Source organism: Schistocerca nitens, chromosome 9 (genome assembly GCF_023898315.1).
Source record: "Schistocerca nitens isolate TAMUIC-IGC-003100 chromosome 9, iqSchNite1.1, whole genome shotgun sequence".
Taxonomy (NCBI): domain Eukaryota; kingdom Metazoa; phylum Arthropoda; class Insecta; order Orthoptera; family Acrididae; genus Schistocerca; species Schistocerca nitens.
Genome location: NC_064622.1, coordinates 348,582,715 through 348,603,814, shown reverse-complemented (window position 1 = coordinate 348,603,814; position 21,100 = coordinate 348,582,715). Strand labels below are relative to the sequence as shown.

Below are 21,100 nucleotides of genomic sequence, written 5' to 3'. Positions count from 1 at the left end.
TATTGGTGAGAGAGAGGTCCATCACATCACACCAAAAGCAAAATGGTGATCAGACCAGTATATCTTATCATCATCATCTCGAAGTGAGGCCCTTTTAATAAATTTGCCACCCAATGTAATTTCTGCTGTATACGAGAGAAAGGCACAAAAATTATTGCAGTAGTGCAGCAAGTATCTCATTTATTTGTATCTTATTGTTATTGATGCTAGATATGGAAAAAAGAACAGTATGTGAATAAATTCAGTTTAGGAAGTTTTCTTGAATATTAAACTTTGCTGATGACATCTTCCTGCTCTTATATAGCTTCAGACATGCATGTGAAACTACAGTATTACAGCTAATGTTCTTATGGATACAGTGTCTGGCAACTAAGATTTTTCTATCTTATCATATTGTTCCCTTAATGTGTCCTCTTATTACTTTTTGGAAACTATCTTAAAGTTCTCAAATGGTGTTCTTTGTTGATATTCGTACCTGGGCATTCCATTGTTTGTTATATACTTCTTATTCTTCATTCTTGTTATATACGTAATTTTCTGCAAATCTGTTTTCACATCTTTCATACCATCTGTGGGCTGTTGAAAAATTGACCTTATAGTATTATCAGGGTGCAAATGCTCTGGGGAAAATGTGGGGAAAAAACCGGGAATTTTTCATTATATTAGTTTTTTGTCAAAGTTCTGAGGTTTTAACTGGTGAGAACAAACAAAGAATTCAACTTTGGCCTACTACTGCAGAATAAAACTGCATCAGCCAAACATAAACAAGAGAATAACATCAAAATAAAAATTTAGTTGCAAAGAAAATGCACTATTTACAACAACAAAACACAGCACACATACAAGCCTCTGCCAATAGCAAAATGTGTCAAAGGCTTTACGGTGAAGAGTGCAATACTTCCTAACAACAAACTACTTTTGGTGAGGGTGACATCACATCTGTTTATATTTCTAAGGGGTCGCAAGAAAATATTGTGAATGGTTGTTTGAGAAGCGTTACTTTCAAAGTAACATTCCTTGTATGTGAGACAAATTATGTTATATGTGAGAATGTGTGATGAATTTTGGAAATTGTGTGGTGTTTGACTCTTTCAAAACTTAACACTTTAAGGAGCAGCCACTTAGAAAAATTTCAGGCCTAAAAGACCAGCCATTTATGCCATCATTCGAATTTGATGTACATTAAAGGGGAATATGCACTAAAAATGACCAAGCTTCAAGGCTAGTTTTTCATATTTTTTTAAGTTCTTTCATAAATTACAAACTGTGCAATATTGATGGCAAAAAGTATAATTAACCTTCCAAAATAAAAGTGGAAGGTGAGTGCTTTGAGCAGTTTCATGTGTAATTGGCTTTTCTATGGCAAAGTTGAAGTACTAGACAGAGCATGTATTCAGTCTGGTTACACAAGAAATGTTCTGTACACAGGAGTGAAAATTACAATCATACTTGTCTGAAATATTCAAATGCTGCAATTTAAGCAGTGCTCTTAGTATCCTGCCTAACCACATGCTGGAAAAAATAACAAAAAAATTTTGATGACTTGTATTTTATGTGAAATTTCAGCTTTTCTTATTGAAAAATATCAATATTTCGCAAAGCAAAAATACATATTATCACGCCATATATTCCCAAATTTGTAGTTCACTGCCAGGCCACACGGAGCGCTACTACGGTCTTTGTTAGCATGCTGTTACGTGCTGTATTCAGTGAATTTGTATTTATACTTTTGTAATACCAAAACATTCAGTTTACATGTTGCCGCACATTAAAGATCTTTCCAAAATGTGTTGTTTTTTGCTGGGATTGCCGGGAAGTCCTACACTGCTATATAAAACTTGTACCATTTAAAGAACTGGTATGTTTTACAACTCCAAGAGAAAGTATATTGTACTTGACATGGAAAGAAAGTACTTCATGTGAAAAAAAAAGTTTATTGTGCTTGACATGGAAAGAAAGTAATTTTCATGAAAAAAAAGTTTATTTTAGACCGGGAAAAACCAGGATATTTTTATTTATTTATTTATTTAATTTTATTTTATTTTATTCCCCCCCCCCCCCCCCCCCCCCCCCCCATGTATACACCCTGATTATGTACTGTTGTGCCATGATAAGTTGACCATGCACACAGTGACTGTCGAGAGTGGCAAGAGGCATGCCTTGTTGCTGTGTTGTGACTGCTGTGAGCAGAGTAGCAGTGAGGGGAAGGCAGCATCGACACCTTCCCACATTGCTGGCACCATTACCCATGTTTTGTGCTTATATGAATGCAGTGGTCACATATGTGGAACATTGACAGCACTTTGAGGCAGATGGATAACTTCCAGCTATTGACAATTTTCTCCATTACTCACAACACTAGTAAAAAGGGTCAGCTTATCGTGGCCACACAGTAGCTTTTTATGGAATGAATTTTGTGTCATGCACATAACACTTGCAATGTATTATTATACGGTGTTAGTAAAATGTGGTTCACAGTTAATTCATGTCCATTGCTACAGAAGTGACTCAGCATTAGCAAAGTTTGGAGGAAGATGACCCTTTCATAGTATTGTTTAATTCTTTAATGGAACCTGTTTATTAACACATTTAATTATTGTGATTTGTTGCTAACACAAGTGATTCACAACAAAAATATATAAAATTATATTTAATATAAAATACCACACCTAATATTCACATAATTGTGTCCACAGATTGTGCAGTTGTTTGTAGTGCCATTGTATTTGCACTGCAGTTATGTGGTAGACAGTTCAACAGCACTCTCAACATTACAACTGTGGCTTGAACGAGATACTGCGTTAGCTGTGAATGATCAGGAGTTGCTTTTACCATCGGGCAAACCACCTGAGCCAGATGCTGGGGCCATGCAGTGCTGGAATCAGAAGTGTATTGAGGTACTGATCACTTGCTCTTTTTATACTTTTCTGGTTGGTTACTAGCAGTTTTTGAATGGCCTGACTCATATACATCTCTTTGTGTTACAATTTTAGGATTTCATTAGAGTTATGTTCAGCATTCACGGGGTTACTTTTGATATAATAGAATGCTGCTGGTAATATTAAGTCCTTGATTTTTGTCATTTCTCATCTGTAAGCGCAACATGAGTCAGAGGAAACTGCAGAAGGTAGTTGTAGAGCTAAGTAATCAGCCAATCGAGTTCTGTACAAGCAAATGTGTAATGAGGATTTTTAATAACAAGTTCATTCTATACATTTTTAAAGCAGCATGAAAACAAAGATTATATGGTATTACAAACAGTAAATTTTATTTTGTTTCATATGGTAGTGATTGGTTAAAAGTTTTCCTTTAATTTTGAGATGGGGATTCTTAGTAATACCCAGAATGAATCATAGAGTCATTCTTAGTAATACCCAGAATGAATCATAGAGTCATTAAAACTATATATTTACCTAAGGACATAAGTAAAAATTTTATGAACTATTTAAAAAATTATTTACACATTTTCTATAAGAATGCCAGTTTGCAACATAAATTGATCAGCTCAGAGACTTGGGCATTCTTTCCAAAAAGAAGGCTTTGACATGTTTACCCCACCACTTCCGCAATTCCTGTAATACTTCATTACCTCTAGAAAGAAAGTGACTGCTAAAGCACATTACCAAGTGAGGTGGAGCAGTTTGTGCACTGGACTCACATTTGGGAGGACAACAGTTCAAATTCCAATCTGGCCATGGAGATTTAAGTTTTCCATGATTTCTCTCAATCATTTAAGGCAAATGTTGGGATGGTCACTCTGAAAAGGCATGGCTAATTTCCTTCCCCATACTTTTCTAAACCGAGTTTGTGCTCAGTCTTTAAAGACGTTGTCGTCGATGGGTCATAAAACTCTAATCTTCCTTCCTTCTAAAGCATATTTGAATGATTTGTAGAGCCGGAAGAGGCAGAGTATTCCAACATCTCAAACACCAGAGATGTGCTTTCAGTAGTTCATCAGCTGATGTTGGCTTGTGGGAATGTAATGGAAACAACAACACTATTCCATAATAGAATGCTGTGTTTGGTATAATTTGCTGGCTTGAGTTACTTAGTTAGCATATAATGATATCATGCACTGTTGATTGTATCTGCTTCCCCATTTAATCACCTGAATAGGTTTTTTGAACCTGAAATGAGTCACAACAGTAGACAGACTGGCACAATTTTGGCCAGTCGTTGATGCTGTGCCACAGTACTATCAACCATAACAGTATTAGAAACCTACACACGCCAGTAAGAAAGTCACCATTGCTTGTTATAACCATTCAGAATCCATAAACTCAATAGAAGAGGTAGCCATTATCAGCACAAGCTTATAGTTTTACCATTTTGCTATATTTCTCTCCTGAGACTATGTGATTCACAGGAGGAATTTTGGATGTGAAGCAGTAACCTTTGTTCATAATGCAGGAGAAATATTGCACAAAATATATGTGCCAAACCTTTGTTCCCACTTTTAAGTAATTGTATCTACAAAAGGAAAAGGCAAACTCCACTTATTTGCATAACACGGTATGATAACCAAGCTTTTTACAATATATTGTGTTATGACAGGCCAAAGTCTGTAATAGGTATTACAAAAGAATCTCAGATAGTAACATACACAGTTGAAAAAAAGCATTGTTTCTTCACAATAAAATTTAAAGTTTTTTCAGAATTATTATGTCTTGATATCAATATTTCCTCTCCAAAGGGTTCTTTCCATTCAGGTAACAACTTGCCATGGGGAATGTTGTGTTAATTGTGTAGTATGAACCCTATAAAGGATGATTTTATGTTTCTGTCACTAAAAATTTTCCAAAATGGAAATAAAACCCCAAAAATACAATCCCACTCACCCTTCGATACAGAGTCTGTGAGGTACATTTAGATATAAAAGAGTTCATAGTTGATGGAAGACAACACTAGGAAAATTCTAAGCACAGAGCCATGACCATTAATGCATAAGTATGAGTCTACATCAGATTTTTATGTCCAAAACTGTGGTTGTTCATCTACAACACGCCAGTGATAATGAAAGACAGAAATTACACAAGGAAGTATGTAACACATATTGAAAGATGGTTCTGAGCATCAGAGTTAAAACTACATTGATACCTATCTTCTCCGCTCCCCTCTCTCCCACTTACCTGTAGCGAACCTTTTCATTAGTTAAATCCAGACCAATAGTGATTGGTGTTCCTTATTCCACTGAATAAGATAATTTTTCTATTTCTTAATATTGATGAACTTTTATCACAGACATGTGTGTGCCAATATTCTGTTGAGCAATAGCTAAACTCATTCTTTGCCCCCAGCTCCCTCTCCTTTTCTCCCACATCCTCCCTCCTTCCACTCCCTTCCCCCTCCCCTCCCACCCCTCACTTACCCTCTCCTCTTCCACCCTGCACTTACCCTCTCCTCTACCATCCCTCCCTTAACTCTTCATTGCCCACCCCTCCCTTACCTCCTCCTTGCCCACCCCTCCCCTCCCCTACCTCCTCCTCTCCCACCCCTCCCTTACCCCCTCATCTCCCTCCCCTTCCTTCCCTCCCTCCCCTTCCTTCCCTCCCTTCCCACCCTTCCCTCCCTTCCCACCCTTCCCTCCCTTCCCACCCTTCCCACCCTTCCCTTCCTTCCCACCCTTCCCTTCCTTCCCACCCTTCCCTTCCTTCCCACCCTTCCCTTCCTTCCCACCATTCCCTCCCTTCCCACCATTCCCTTCCTTCCCACCATTCCCTTCCTTCCCACCCTTCCCTTCCTTCCCACCCTTCCCTTCCCTCCCTCCTCCTCTCCCTCCCTCCTCCTCTCCTCTCCCTTCCCTTCCCTTCCCTTCTCCCCTCCCCTCCCTTCCACCCCTCCCTTCCACCCCTCCCTTCCCCCTCACCTCCCTTCCCCCTCACCTCCCTTACCCCTCACCTCCCTTCCCCCTCCCGTCCCCTCCCTTCCACCTCCCCTCCCTTCCCCCTCCCGTCCCCTCCCTTCCACCTCCCCTCCCTTCCCCCTCCCCTCCCCTCCCCTCCCTTCCCCCTCCCTTCCCTCCCCCTCCCCTCCCTTCCCCCTCCCTTACCTCCCCCTCCCCTCCCTTCCCTCCCCTCCCCTCCCTTCCCCCCACCTCCCCTCCCCTCACTCCCCCTCCCCTCCCTTCCCCCCACCTCCCCTCCCTTCCCCTCCCCTCCCTTCCCCCACACCTCCCCTCCCTTCCCCTCCCCTCCTTCCCCCTCCCTTCCTCCTCCCTTCCCCCTCCCTTCCATCCCTTCCCCCTTCCCCTCCCTTCCCCCCTCCTCTCCACTCCCTTCCCCCCTCCCCTCCCTTCCCCCCTCCTCTCCACTCCCTTCCCCCTCCCCTCCCTTCCTCCCTCCCCTCCCTTCCCTCCTGTCTCACTCTATATCTTCTATACTATTGTGTGGAGACAGACTGTCGTTTAATGTTGCTATCACCTATCAGAAAAAAGTACTTCACTTAAAATTTTTCATGTTAATCTAATGAGTGGTTGGCTGCATCTTTGTAATATACCTAATAAATAAATATATATGTAGTATATAAAGGGGAAATGCCATTACCAGAAATCTTGGAAAGTTCTTAACTGTTTACTTCACATTTTTGCACCATACTTTGATGAACTTTTGGATTGACATAGGCTGTATATTTTTTTAACTGGCAATGTACAGGCTTTTTGTTAAAATTGATTGTGAGAGAGAAGATGATGTGCTATGCTCTGCTATGAAAATGTGTGGTATGTCTTCTTTCTCACAGTCAGTTTTAACTGTGATAACAGGGCATTTAAACGATTAAATTTGTTCTCCCATATATATTCTTCCCCACTGAATATATTTTAAAAGAAAAATGTATACACAACAACGTGCTCTTTTGCTTTCTTCCTCACAGCCTGTTTTCACAGAAAACAGAAAAGTTTTATTTGTGGCGCAGTGTCTTATTATTAGAATGCTATTATGGGATCTGAATTTCCCATGCATATTTAGTAATTGCAAAGCATTGCCAGGTTTGCTAGTCTGTTATATGCTCTACCCCCTGAGCTCCTTTTGTCTTGTTCTGTTGTAACTGAGTCATCTATCAAAGGACCTGATTCACTCTTATCTCGCTACCCCCTCACTGCCTTGATTAACCTTCCGTAGCTCTTCCGCATCTCCATCAGCCCAGGCAACTGTTTTCAATAATCAATAATCAGCCTTGCTGTGGGTTTTTAATCCTTTGAGCTACCTCTAGATTTGCTAGCGTGCTGTCTACCATTATAGAGAGGAGGATCCATGTCTGTATTTTTTTCTAGAATTTGTATCTCTCTCTCTCTCTCTCCCTCTCCCTCTCCCCCTCCCTCCATCTCCCCCTCCCTCTCCCTCTCCCTCTCCCTCTACCTCTACCTCCTCTCCTGCTGATTTATTTACTATCCATCTTTAAGCATTAATATGGCAGATGATGTGGTTTGTGTACGTACATCTTTACATTTAAAATTACATACTCTCAAAGATATTTTCAATTATTGGCTATCAAGATAAAAAATTATCAGTTGTACTGCACGTGATATATCCAACATATTCACATGTATGTTTAATCTAAATGAAATTATGTTAGTACTTTAGTGCACATTTTGAACTGTTTTATTGTATAAAATGCTTTTTCTGCAAACCATTTCTGTGTAGTGATTTTAAAAGATCTAGCAAGTATGAGGTTGATCTGCTGTTGTAGATGTATGTTATGTTGATGAACAGATTGTCATATTTTCTGACTGTATTATTTTGCTTTTGTATGTATTAGACAGTTTGGTATAAAGGAGGACATAATTGTGGTATTTTTAGGTTTTTGAAATGTTGTCTACAGTACTCATTACTTATGTCTCCACAATACATCTGATTGACTTCTTTTGCCAAATGAGAACTCTTTTGTTCTAAGGGAGATGTCGAGTGGGTGTGTAAAAAGGCATAGTATGCATTTAAGCAATAGCTTATTACTAATGCAAGACCTTAGTTTAACTAAAATATATGTAACAAATGCTGTCTTAGAATGGATACAATCCATGAGACTCTTCCATGTTAATTTTGAGTCAAGATGTATCCCAAGAAGTTTAGCTGAAACAGTGACATTCCCATCATCTTTAATGGAATGGCTGAAGAGAGAACAGTTTTTTGTTATTAATATGAATTTTATTGATTTGAAACCACTTACAGGCTGCTCTGAGATGTACATCTACATCTACATCGACACTTTGCAAATCATGTTTAAGTATCTGGCAGAGGATTCATCAAACCACCTCCACAATTCTCTATTATTCCAATTTCGTATAGCATGCGGAAAGAATGAACACCCATATCTTCCCGTATAAATTCTGCCCTTATTTTGTCATAGTGGTCATTTCTCCCTATTTAGGTTGGTGATAACAAAATTTTTTTGCATTCAGAGGAGAAAGTTTGTGATTGCAATTTTACGAGAAGATTGCTCTGCAACGCAAAATGCCTTTGTTTGAATGATGTCCATCCCAAATCTTGGCTCATTTCAGTGACACTCTCTCCCTTATTTTGTGATAATACAAAATGTGCTGCCCTTCATTGAACTCTGTCAATCCAATCTGGTAAGGATCCCACACCACGCAGCCGTATTTAGTTGAATTTACAGCCTTTAGATTTGACTGATTTATCATGTAACCAAAGTGTAACAGATTCCTTTTAGCAGTCATGTGGATGACCTCACACTTTTCGTTATATAGGGTCAATTACCAATTTTCGCACCATACAGATATCTTTTCTGAATCGTTTTGCAATTTGTTTTGATCTTCTGATTACTTTACTAGTCAATAAATGACAGCGTCCTCTGCAAACAACCTAAGACTGCTGCTCAGATTGTCTCCCAAATTGTTTATATTGATAAGGAACTGCAAAGGGCCTATAACACTATCTCTGGGAACGCCAGAAGTCACTTCGGTTTTAATCAGTGACTTTCTGTCAATTACTACTAACTGTGACCTCTCTTACAGGAAAATCTTGAATCCAGTCACATAACAGAGATGATATTCCATAAACACGCAATTTCACTACAGGCTGCTTGTGCAGCACAGTGTCAAAAGCTTTACAGAAATATGGAATCAATTTGAGAGCCCTTGTCAAAAGCACTCAGCACTCCATGCAAGTAAAGAGCTAGTTGTGTTTCACAAGAACGATGCTTTTAAATCTGTGTTGACTGTGTCAGTAGACAGTTTTCTTCGAGGTAATTCATAATCTTCAAACACAATATATGTTCCAAAATCCTGCTGCGTATCAACGTTAATAATATGGGCCTGTAATTTAGTGGATTACTCCTACTAGCTTCCTTGAATATTGGCATGACCTGTGCAACTTTCCATTCTTTGGGTACGGATCTTTCATAGAGAGAACGGTTGTATATGATTGTTAAGTATGGAGCTATTGCATCAGCATACTCTGAAAGGAACCTAATTAGTATACAGTCTGTGCCAGAAGGCTTGCTTTTATTAAGTGGTTTAAGTTGCTTCACTACTCAGAGGATATCTACTTCTATGTTACTCATGTTGGCAGCTGTTCTTGATTTAATTTTTGGAATAGTTACTTCATCATCTTTTGTGGAGGCATTTTGGAAGATTGTGTTTAGAAACTCTGCTTTGGCAGCACTGTCTTCGATAGTATCTCCATTGCTATCATGGAGAGAAGGCATTGATTGTGTCTTGGCACTAGCATACCTCACGTACGACGAGAATCTTTTTGGATTTTCTAGCAGGTTTGGAGACAAAGTTTCATTGTGGAAACTATTATAAGCATCATACATTGAAGTCTGCGCTAAATTTCGAGCTTCTGTAAAAGGCTGCCAATCTTAGACATTTTGCATCTGTTTAAATGTGGCATGTTTTTTTTTCTTTATTTCTGCTATGGTGTTCTGACCCATTTTGTGTATCAAGGAGGATCAGCTCCGTCGTTTGTTAATTTATTCTGTATAAATCTCTCAATTGCTGCCTATACTATATCTTTGAATTCAAGCCGCATCTGGTGTACACTTATATTGTTAATTTGAAAGGAGTGGAGATTGTCTCTCAGGAAGGCGTCAAGTGAATTTTTATCTGCTTTTTGGAATAGGTATATTTTTCATTTATTTTAGGAGGCTTTGGAGGTTACAATATTCATTGTCGCTACGACAACCCTGTGTCAGTTTTGATGCTTGTTATTAACAAGGATTATTTGTTGCTTAGAGGTCAAGTGTGTTTTCACAACCATTTACTATTCGCGGGAGCTCATGAACTAACTGCTCGAAATGATTTTCAGAGAATGCGTTCAGCACAGTTTTGGATGTTTTATGTGTACCTCCAGAATTAAACGTGTATTTTCGCCAATAAACGTATTTTTGCCAACATGTTGAGAGTAAATTAAAGTCACTACCAACTACAATCGTATGAGGCGGGTATGTGTTTGAAATCAAACTCAGTTTTTCTTTGAACCTTTCAGTAATTGTATTACCTGAATTGGGAGGTCGGTAAAAGGATCCAATTATTATTTTATTCTGGTTGCCAACAATGATCTCTGTTCATACTAACTCACAGGAACTATCTGTTCAATTTTGCGAAAAGATAAACTACTTCTAACAGCAACAAACACGCCACCGCCAACCGTGTTTAGCCTATCCTTTCGGAACACCATTAGGTTCTTCGCAAAAATTTGGATGAGCTTATCTCTGGCTTTAGCCAGCTTTCAGTGCCTATAACGATTTGAGAATCAGGGCTTTCTATTAGCACTTGGAGCTCTGGTACTTTCCCAACACAGCTATAACAATTTACAACTGTTATATTGATAGCTCCTGTATTTACATTCCTTCTGTGTTCGGCCTGCACTCTTTGTGACTGAAGCCCTTTTTGTGTTTTCCCAAGACCCTCTAACCTAAAAAACTGCCCAGTCCACACCACACAGCCCCGGCTACCTGTGTAGCTGCCTCATGCATGTAGTGGACTGACCTATTCAGCGGAACCCAAAACCCAACCACCCTATGGTGCAAGTCGAGGAATCTGCAGCCTACATGATCACAGAACCATCTCAGATTCAGACCCTCCACTCGGCTCTGTACCAGAGGTCTGCAGTTGGTCCTGTCGACTATGCTGCAAATGGTCAGCTCTACTTTCATCTCGCAAGCAAGACTGGCAGCCTTTACCACTTCTGTTAGCCACTCCAAACCAGAGAGGATCTCTTCTGATCCAAAGTGACACACGTCATTGCATATAACCTCTATTTTCCTGCTGTAATGCTCCTAAGTCTTTCTCAGCTGTAACGAAAGTAGTATCATGTCAGTTGAGTGTGTATTCACACACCATAAAATTGGACAAGTCATTTACATCTCTGTACATAAATTGAAGTTGCTTACTCATATCTGTATACAAAGACCAATCTCTAGAACTGCTGTAGAAATTTTGTTACAGTTTTGACTAATAGATAAACTGATGCACAAGTAAGCTTTTTGTGTATAATTTATAAACATTTTGAACAAATTGTCTGAATTATAAAGAATTAAATTTACGTTGTGAAAATGATGCCATTGCTACCTTGCAAACAGCTGCCGTAACTTGAGAGAGCAACAGTGTGTCGAGAATGCAGCATGTGGGATCTTATTCACAATTGGTTTGGTGGTCTAGTGGAAGAGAATGTGGAGAAGAACTTAAAGGTTGTGGTATCAAATCCAGGCCGGATCACTTTTTTTTTTCAATCTGGCTTTTAACTGACCATTCACGACTCAATGATGGGGAAAGACACATTTCGAAATATGACCAATTCAGACAGCCAATTTCTGCTTCCCTCAGATTTGCCATCACAATCTACACATTCTTTGAATAATGAGCAGTAAGTTACTCAACTTTGAACTATCTTAAAAAATATAAGCTGTGATGTAAGACTTAAAACTTGAAATAATAAAATATTTTTAATCAATAGTTTTCTGAAGTCATTTGAGATCAATTGGTCAGCGAAGGAGGGAAAAAAAAATCCAAATCCAAAATATGTGTTTTTCTTTAAAAAAATTTCTGCTACAAGTAAAATGTTTTGTACACACACACACACACACACACAAACACAAAATTGCATACAATATTTACATTGGTTGTAAGCATATTACTTATGTAATAATGTGCTCCAATCATTGCCATGATGTGTTACTCTAAATGTCAGTTTATATGTAACACACAACATTCATGCCTCCAGAAAACTTTCATGCTGTGCAACATAAATCCTCCCACTCCATGGCTATGGAGGAGCAACCTTAGTGATATATTTTCAGTAAGAGAAACAATCTAGGTTTGCTGACAGCAGAAGCTTTATTTGCACATTACGTCTTTGTGAGGCATCTTTAGAATTTGTTTAGCAACTGCACATAACATGTTAATCATAAATAGCCAAAATTGTGGCATTCATGAAGGAATGCAGCAATGCTTAATATAGGGACAGACTTATAATCTGAAACAGATATATTGTGACACAAATTATAGTAGTCGTGAATACATAACAAGATATGCAGATGCTACATAAGACTCTTATGGCTACTGAAAATTGTATGAAAATGATGATACTCACTTACTTAACATTTTGCTCTGAAATTTATTCATAACTCTGCACATTGGCCCACAAACTAAATGCACTATGCCACACGACATCTAACTGGAGATTCTTAATGCTACCTGTGCAAATTTGGGCTGGGTCACTGTAATGTTATGAAGAGTAAAGGTCTGAACACAGAAACCTCCAGCACGCACTGCATGATACCCAAGATGTCTAATCTGATATTGGTGTACTGCAAAGTTTGTTTTCTATCACTCAGGCAGAACCTTATCATCTGAGCTTCTAAAACCATAGCAGTAGAGTTTCTATAGAAAAATTCTATGGCTGACAGAGGCAAATGCCTTGTAGAGATCCACAAATACAAGCATAAGCATAACATTAACAAATAATCTCAGTTCAAACGACAGTAGTATAAATTAATCACTATTTTCAGCTGTTTTTACTGTTGAGAAGCTGGACATGAAGCCATATTGTGAGTCACTAAGAATACTATTTATTTATACAGACCGACTGTAAGACTGTTTTGGAGCCATATGAAATGATCCACAAAATTCGAGGGCATAGGTACAAGAGAGATTGAATGGACAAGACTTGTCACCTTTTTCGCGCAGAGGATAAATTAGCTATTTAGAAGCTACGACAGAAAACGCTTTCCTGGATTGTCACATGTTTCTTAAAAATTCTACAGGATGGGACTCCAATGCTGCTGGTCTTCAGAAAGGGTGAGCTGACGTTACCACAGGCTGGACCAAGAATTCCATGGACAGTGCAACAGATGTTGCAGGAGCCACGCACCAAACTGGAATACGTGCATCTGCGTCGTGCATGGGCACATGCAAGTTTTTTCTTACGCCAAGAAGCAGACTTATATCGTACACTCGTTGCAGCATTTCAAACGAAGATGTGAGCATCGTACTGTTAACGTGTGTCGTGTGAGTGAGGGATCAGTGCTGTTCATATCTTTCTGTGTATAAATGTGACAGAGCTGTCACTTCTGATTTTTGGTTGAGTTTTGCCGATGTGCAGTAGCGTACAAAAGCATGCTTTTGTGGCGATATCTGTTAATAAAACATTCTCGTGTTTCAAGCCGTGTTAAGTGGTTAACTGCCCACGAGCTTTCGACAGAGATCTCCTCTGCCATTGTCAAGTAGATGACTGTCATTTGGTTGTCATTGCCGTGCTTATATAGCCGTGCCATTGCTCGTGAAGTCACTGGTGCTCGGGCCCACACCATATATGGTAATGTTTTGGCCGTGCAACCTCCAGGCCCACTTGAACACCCCAACACCGGATCCCACGCTGTACTCAGCTAGAATCCACCGTCTCTGTTGAAGGTGTTGTCAGAAATTCTAATCTCTATGGCCTTGTTTATCATGCTATCCCAAAAGCCATTAGTCCGTTTAATAATGGACATCTCATTGAATGCTATTTGGTATCCGTTTTCCAGAGCATGTTCTGCTACAGCTGACTTTTCAGGATAGCGCAGACGGTAACATCTTTCATGTTCTGTGCAGAGCTGTTCAGTAGTGCGAACAGTCTGACCGACATAGAACTGCCCACATCCACACGGTATCTTGTAAACTCCTGGTGTTCTGAGGCCTACATCATTTTTCACAGATTTCATTAGTTGCTGGATCTTTGCTGGAGGTCTGGAGATTGTGTCTATTTTATGCATCTCCAGGAGCCGACTAGTCTTCCCTGTTGTCAAACCACAAAACGGTAAGAATGCAACGTGCTTGGTGTCTTCTTCAGAGGTCTTCTTCCTTTGAGGCTTGGATGACACTGCTTGTGAGATCTGTTTGTTGTTGTACCAGGTTTCCTTAAAAACTCTTGGCACGTTTTCAGCATATGAGACGGTTTCAGCTCGATGTACTAATGTCCTCAGAACTGACTGACTCTGTGCTGGGTGCAGATACCGATCTGTGTGAGTGTGCTTCCGGTAAACGCTATAACCTAGAGACCCATTGGGCTTACAGCGAACAAGCACGTCCACGAACGGCAGGAAACCCTCCTTCTCTACTTCCATTGTGAAGTTGATGTGGTTGTGGATGCTGTTGAGGTGCTCCAGGAACTCTTCTAACTTTTCTTGTCCGTGTGGCCAAATGATGAAGGTATCGTCGATGTAGCCATAAAAACAGCTCGGCTTTGCAGAAGGCGTGTCCGAGGCAATGTCTTCAAAATTCTCCATAAAGAGGTTGGCTACTACTGGAGCTGATGGACTTCCCATTGCCACACCATCAGTTTGTTTAAAATATTCTCCATAATGTAAGAAATATGATGGCGTCAGAGTGTGCTTAAATAAATTCACGGTGGTGTCATCAAAGAGCTGGGACGGCAAGTCAATAGAGTCTGTGATTGGGACACATGTGAATAAAGAAACCACATCAAAGCTAACTATAATATCCCCTTCAGCAAGTCACAGACCTTTAATCCGACTGATGAAGTCCGCCGTATTCTTTATATGGTGTCCACTATGTCCAACATGCATAGAGATGTTTAGCAAGTTTATAGGTCGGCGATCTGATGGTACTCACTATCGGCCTCAATGGTGTGTCCTCCTTATGCACCTTCAGCAGGCCATAGAACGTAGGCGGTCTTGGTGCCTTGGGGGGGGAGGTGGTTCTTAATAGTATTCTCTTCCAGCAATTACCGTTTGAGAAGATCTGAAGTCTTCTTCACTATTCTGAATGTTGGGTGGGTCCTGAGGTAATTTTTGATATGTGTCTTCCTCGAACATCCGTCTGATTATTGTGTCATAGTCGGCTTGTTCCATTAAGACGGCAGCATTGCCCGTGTCAGCTGGTAGGATGACAGTGAGAGGATCATTCCAGAGAGCGCGGAGGCCACTGTGTTCAGCTCTAGTCATGTTTGAAGCTGGTGGTTTGGATTTTAAAAGAATACGGCTCGTTTCTCTACAAATTTCCTCAGCCACATCACTTGAAAACTTACGAACCATTTGTTCAACACTACTCACTTAAGAAGGGACTTAACTTAGCTCCTTCGCACGGAGCTTCCCCTTTGCTGACATATTGAGTGGTATTGAATAAGTGGTTCGTAAGTTTCCAAGTGATGTAGCTGTGGAAATATGTAGGGAAACGAGCCATGTTCTTCTAAAATCCAAATCACCAGCTTCAAACATGACTTGAGCTGAATGCAGTGGCCTCCATGCTCTCCGGAATGATCCTCTCACCGTCGTCCTACCAGCTGACAAGGGCAATGCTGTCATCTTAATGGAACGAGCTGACTATGACACAATAATCAGACGGATGTTGGAGGAAGACACATACCAAAAATTACCTCGGGACCCGACATCTAGAATAGTGAGGAAGACTTCAGAGCTTCTCAAACAGTCATTGCTGGAATAGAATTCTATTAAGAACCTCCTCCTCAAAGCACCAAGACCGCCCACGATCTGTGGTCTGCCGAAGGTGCATAAGGAGGACATACCGTTGAGGCCGGTAGTGAGTACCATCAGATCGCTAACCTATAAACTTGCTAAACATCTGGCCAGCCTCCTCTCTACGCACGTTGGACATTGTGGACACCATATAAAGAATACGGCGGACTTCATCAGTCAGTTTAAAGGTCTGTGACTTGCTGAAGGGTATATTATGGTTAGCTTTAATGTGGTTTCTTTATTCACATGTGTCCCCATCACAGACTCTATTGACTTGCTGTCCCAGCTCTTTGATGACACCATCATGGATTTATTTAAGCACACTCTGATGTCGTCATATTTCTTACATTACGGAGAATATTTTAAACAAACTGACGGTGTGGCAATGGGAAGTCCATTAGCTCCAGTAGTAGCCAACCTCTTTATGGAGAATTTCGAAGACATTGCCTTGGACATGGCTCCTACAAAGCCGAGCTGTTTTTTATCACTATGTTGACGATAACTCCGTCATTTGGCCACATGGACAAGAAAAATTAGAAGAGTTCCTGGAGCATCTCAACAGCATCCACGACCACATCAACTTCACAATGTAAGTAGAGGTGGAGGGTTTCCTGCCGTTCTTGGACATTATTGTCCTCTGTAAACGCAATGGGTCTCTAGGTCATGGCGTTTTCTGCAAGCCCACCCACACGGATTGGTATCTGCCATCCCACCAGCTTCCATCACCCAGCACAGAAACAGTTCTGAGGACCTTAGTACATCGAGCTGAAACCCCTTTCAGACGTTGAAAACTTGCTGAGAGAATTGAGCCACTTATGCAAAGTATTTAAGGAAAACGGTTACAACAACAAACAGATCTCACAAGCAGTGTCATCCAAGCCTCAAAGGAAGAAGACCTCTGAAGAAGACACCAAGCAGGTTGTATTCTTACTGTTTTGTGGTTTGACAACAGGGCTCCTGAAAAGGCATAAAATAGACACAATCTTCAGGCCTCTGGCAAAGATCCAGCAACTAATGAAATCCTTGAAAGACAATGCAGGCCTCAGAACGCCAGGAATTTATAAGATACCATGTGGATGTGGACATTTCTGTGTCAGCCAGACTGTTTGCACTATTGAACAGTGCCGCATAGAACATGAAAGGTGATACGTCTGCACTAGCCCAAAAAGTCAGCTGTAGCAGAACATGCTCTGGAAAACGGACACTGAATTGCATTCGATGAGACATCTATTATTAAACGAACTAATGGCTTCTGGGATAGCGTGATAAACGAGGCCACAGATATTAGAAGGTGGATTGCAGCTGAGTGCAGAGGGGGGGGGGGGGAGTCCGGTGTTGAGGAAGTTGAAGCGGGCCCGGCGGTTGCGCGGCCAAAACATTACCATATATGGTGCGGGACCGAGCACCAGTGACGTCACGAGCGATGGCACAGCTATATAAGCACAGCAGTGACAACCACGTGACAGTCATCCACTTGACAATGGCAGAGGAGATCTCTGCCGAAAGCTCGTGGCAGTAAACCACTGGACCCGGCTTGGAACCCGAGAATGTTTTATCAATGACCAGTAGTGTTATAAATTTAGCTCTGTGGACAAATTTAGTGTATTGAGAAGATATGAATATAATTATGTATATAATACTAGAAATCTCAGCTTTTAGGTGAGACTACTACTTTAGAGTGCATGGACACACACACACACACACACACACACACACAAAACTGTCAGTGACATATTTGGCTGTTTAGAGAACATGGGTGTTTGCCATATTTCTCATGTACTATATTTGTAGTGTGTCTTTCTTCAGTTTCCTACACTGCCCTTTGTGTAGGTGCTAACCATTACCCTTGGATGCAACTTCTTCCACACCAACAAAATTTTCTCACACCTTCCTGCCCTACACCCCATCACTGAGCTGAAAAACTTGACAGTTTGAGAGCATATCTATAACACTGTATGTTGACTGCAACTATATGAAACAAAATATTTGTGACCAAACAGTTTTAAAATTCTTTGGTATCACTGTTATGTTTGCACTTGTATCCAGTTGAGCAATGAGTGGGAACATCTGGATTTATATGATGCTTTGCGCAAGTTGAGTCAATTTTATTGCTATTAGTGTAATAAATGTCGATAACCAGAATTTGCTTGTCAAAGGGAAGAGAATTGAAAGTGATTTATCTCTCCTTACGTTGGCAAATACATACCAGTTGGGGGGGGGGGAGGGGGGGGCAGCATTATTAAGATTGCTATTTTATTCAACAATTTTCTAAAATAGTATGGGCAGTCCAGTTTTCTGTTTTCCTCTCTTGTGCTGGAGCTTGCACCATTCCACTTTATTCATCTGCAAAAATAAGCTGTTAAGTAAATAGATGATAATTTAAAGCCTCTCTCTCTCTCTCTCTCTCTCTCTCTCTCTCTCTCTCTCTCTCTCATGTGTTAAGTGGGAGCTTCACTAGTGAGTGAGGTGACTTGTTGTGGCATGATCTTTGGGAGTGGCTGTGGACTTCTCATACGCTCAACTACCCTTCTCCACCAGGTAGCAGGGACATTTTATTGCATCTTCTTCATAAACATTAAAAAGTTTGAATTAACACAAAATAAAATATTTTAAACTGCAAGAAGACAAAATGGCTGGGCAGTACTTTCCTTCTGGAATTGAAAGTTTGTGTACTGCTAAGAAAAACATGTGAAAGCACAAAACTGTCTTAATTTACAGAACTATTCCTTCCTTCCCTCAGGAGGAAAGAGGAATACAGTGGCGAAGTGGAGCTTCTTAACACACTATATATGTTAGGATGTTCCATTCAAACACCGTTTAAAAACGCAAAATACCAGACAGACTTGTGAACACTAATATGTAATAATAAGAAAATAAATAAAACCCATTGAAAGTGGAGACACTTCTGTGAAAGGTGTATGGGTAGTAAAACAAGAAACATTGTGTTTGCTCAAGGGAGAACCATGCTTTTGTATTATATGCCAAACTAAAGTGATTTAATCATGTATTATATACTGACCCCAGACAAACCCATTAATTTTATGAATTATTTTTCAAAATTTTCAGACTTTGCAGTGAGTGGTTCAGCTATATTTTATCCTGTCCTCTTGTCATTTTTCTGATAAGACACAGGATTAACAGTAAACTAATTTTGGGGAAACACACTCATTTCAGTCATTATAACAGTTTTATGCAAATGTTGTTCATGCCCATCCTCCCTGTGTCCCTTGTACGGCCATGTTTGCCATTCACCATTCTGCCGGAACACTTCATGGTCACAGCTACCTGATAAGCCAGGTGTTGCCTACCCACAAACAGCAATAATTACTTTGTGATTTCTCTCATGTTATATTTTCAATTAAGAAAATTTCAGTGCACCTCAATTGCATTTTTTTTTTCCTTCTGCAGGAAACATGTTGAAGAACTGGGGAATATAGTCACAGAAAACTTGAAAGATGCAGTGACAAGCTTACAGAGGGTTGAAGCACAAATGGACATTGTTCATAGTAGCCTCAAGCTGGATGAAGAGAAGGCTGCAGGCAGAGGTGAGAGATAGTGAAATATTATTTTACAGGCATCAGATTGTACAACACTGATATTGTTTTCTACTATATGTATCTTGTGCAAATACTGAGATAAATGTTTTATTTAGCATTGTTATCTGCAAGAGTCCGAACTTTGTACATTCTGCGCTACTAACTGGCAAGAATCAACACTTTTAATATGTGCTGCACATTTTATAAATATATGTCACACATTTTCTGATTGCAGTTGCCCCATTTGTTGAGATATAATTAGTTTTGTAAGAAATAGGTGTTTAAAAGAGTATTACATATCCTTGGAGGAGATAGTACTGCTCAAAATTAGAAAAAACTCGTATAAAATATTCAGAAATAAATACTTCAGATGTGGGCACTTTTGTCCTGTGATAGTGACCTGTCTGTTGATACTGTAGGAGCCACCCAGTGTAGTTACTATTCAGTTTTCATTCTGCCTCTCATAAAATCAAGAACTCGTACAAAAATATTTAGCAGCTCTCTGATTTGGTCACATGCATGGGACATACTCTCCTGTAATGTATGTACATTGCAGATGGGTGTGGAGTACATCAGCACCTTTAAATGTCTCCATAGCCACAAACCTAAGAGATTAAGGTCAGGTGATTGTTACTGGACCTTCTTGACCAGTTGATTGTTCATTAAAAATTATGTTAGCAGTGGTCCTGTGAGATTTAGAAAAAGGGGTAGTGCCCTATTGTGATAAACCCTACGCATTTCCTTTCGGTAAGGGTAATTTTCTCCAGTAATGCACATAATTTGTCAAGTAGAAATTGGTGACAAACAGCACCTCTTAATTTGCCCAGTAGTACAGGAGTCTGTCATCCACAATTTCTGGCCAAACATTGATGCTGAAGTGAATTTGGTGCCTCGATTGCACAGTTGCTCAATATTTTGTAATGACATGCTGAACATTTTTTTGAATGGATGTCATTTGGCATATGTGATGTGTCTGTTGATTAAAGCTGTTGCCTAAATCATACTGGAATACCATGTCTGCCATTTTCCACATGAAATAATAGGACTCCATTCCACTGTGTGCAATGTTCACACTGCAGTAGAGTATCGATTATCAAATGTTTCCAGAATGAGATTTTCACTCTGCAGCGGAGTGTGCGCTGATGTGAAACTTCCTGGCAGATTAAAACTGTGTGCCCGACCGAGACTCGAACTCGGGACCTTTGCCTTTCGCGGGCAAGTGCTCTACCTTCTGAGCTACCGAAGCACGACTCACGCCCGCTCCTCACAGCTTTACTTCTGCCAGTATCTCGTCTCCTACCTTGATTATCAAATGAACTGGAGAACTTTGATGTTCAGAAAACCAATTTATTCGGATAGTCAACTGTGTATTTTTATTAACCAATTAACCAATAATTACATATATTTATAATAACATGAATATCTTTTATTATTACAAAGGCAAGTACATTAGGAATGTGTGCAGTTCACTCTAATAAGCAAAAATATGTAATACATATGCATTTTGCATATACAGTACATATATATAGAATTCATGCTTGCAAAAACCCTTAATTCTGGGCTGTCCAAGCAAGCCTACTGGCTTACGAGCAGATGAGCCACACACTTTTTTTTGGGACAGATATCTGATACTGGTC

The 21,100-nt window shown here is 40.0% G+C and overlaps 1 protein-coding gene across 3 annotated transcripts in view; it reads left to right on the top strand.

Moving 5' to 3' along the window:
* The window catches only part of LOC126202996 (inhibitor of nuclear factor kappa-B kinase subunit alpha), a 159,470-nt gene that overhangs the window by 77,778 nt on the left and 60,592 nt on the right, over positions 1-21,100 (top strand). For all 3 annotated transcript variants that reach the window (XM_049937195.1, XM_049937194.1, XM_049937193.1), the window contains exons 9-11: positions 2,697-2,897; positions 13,219-13,433; positions 19,336-19,472. In XM_049937195.1, the coding sequence (XP_049793152.1) occupies positions 2,697-2,897; positions 13,219-13,433; positions 19,336-19,472 (553 nt within the window). The remainder of the gene's footprint in view (positions 1-2,696; positions 2,898-13,218; positions 13,434-19,335; positions 19,473-21,100) is intronic.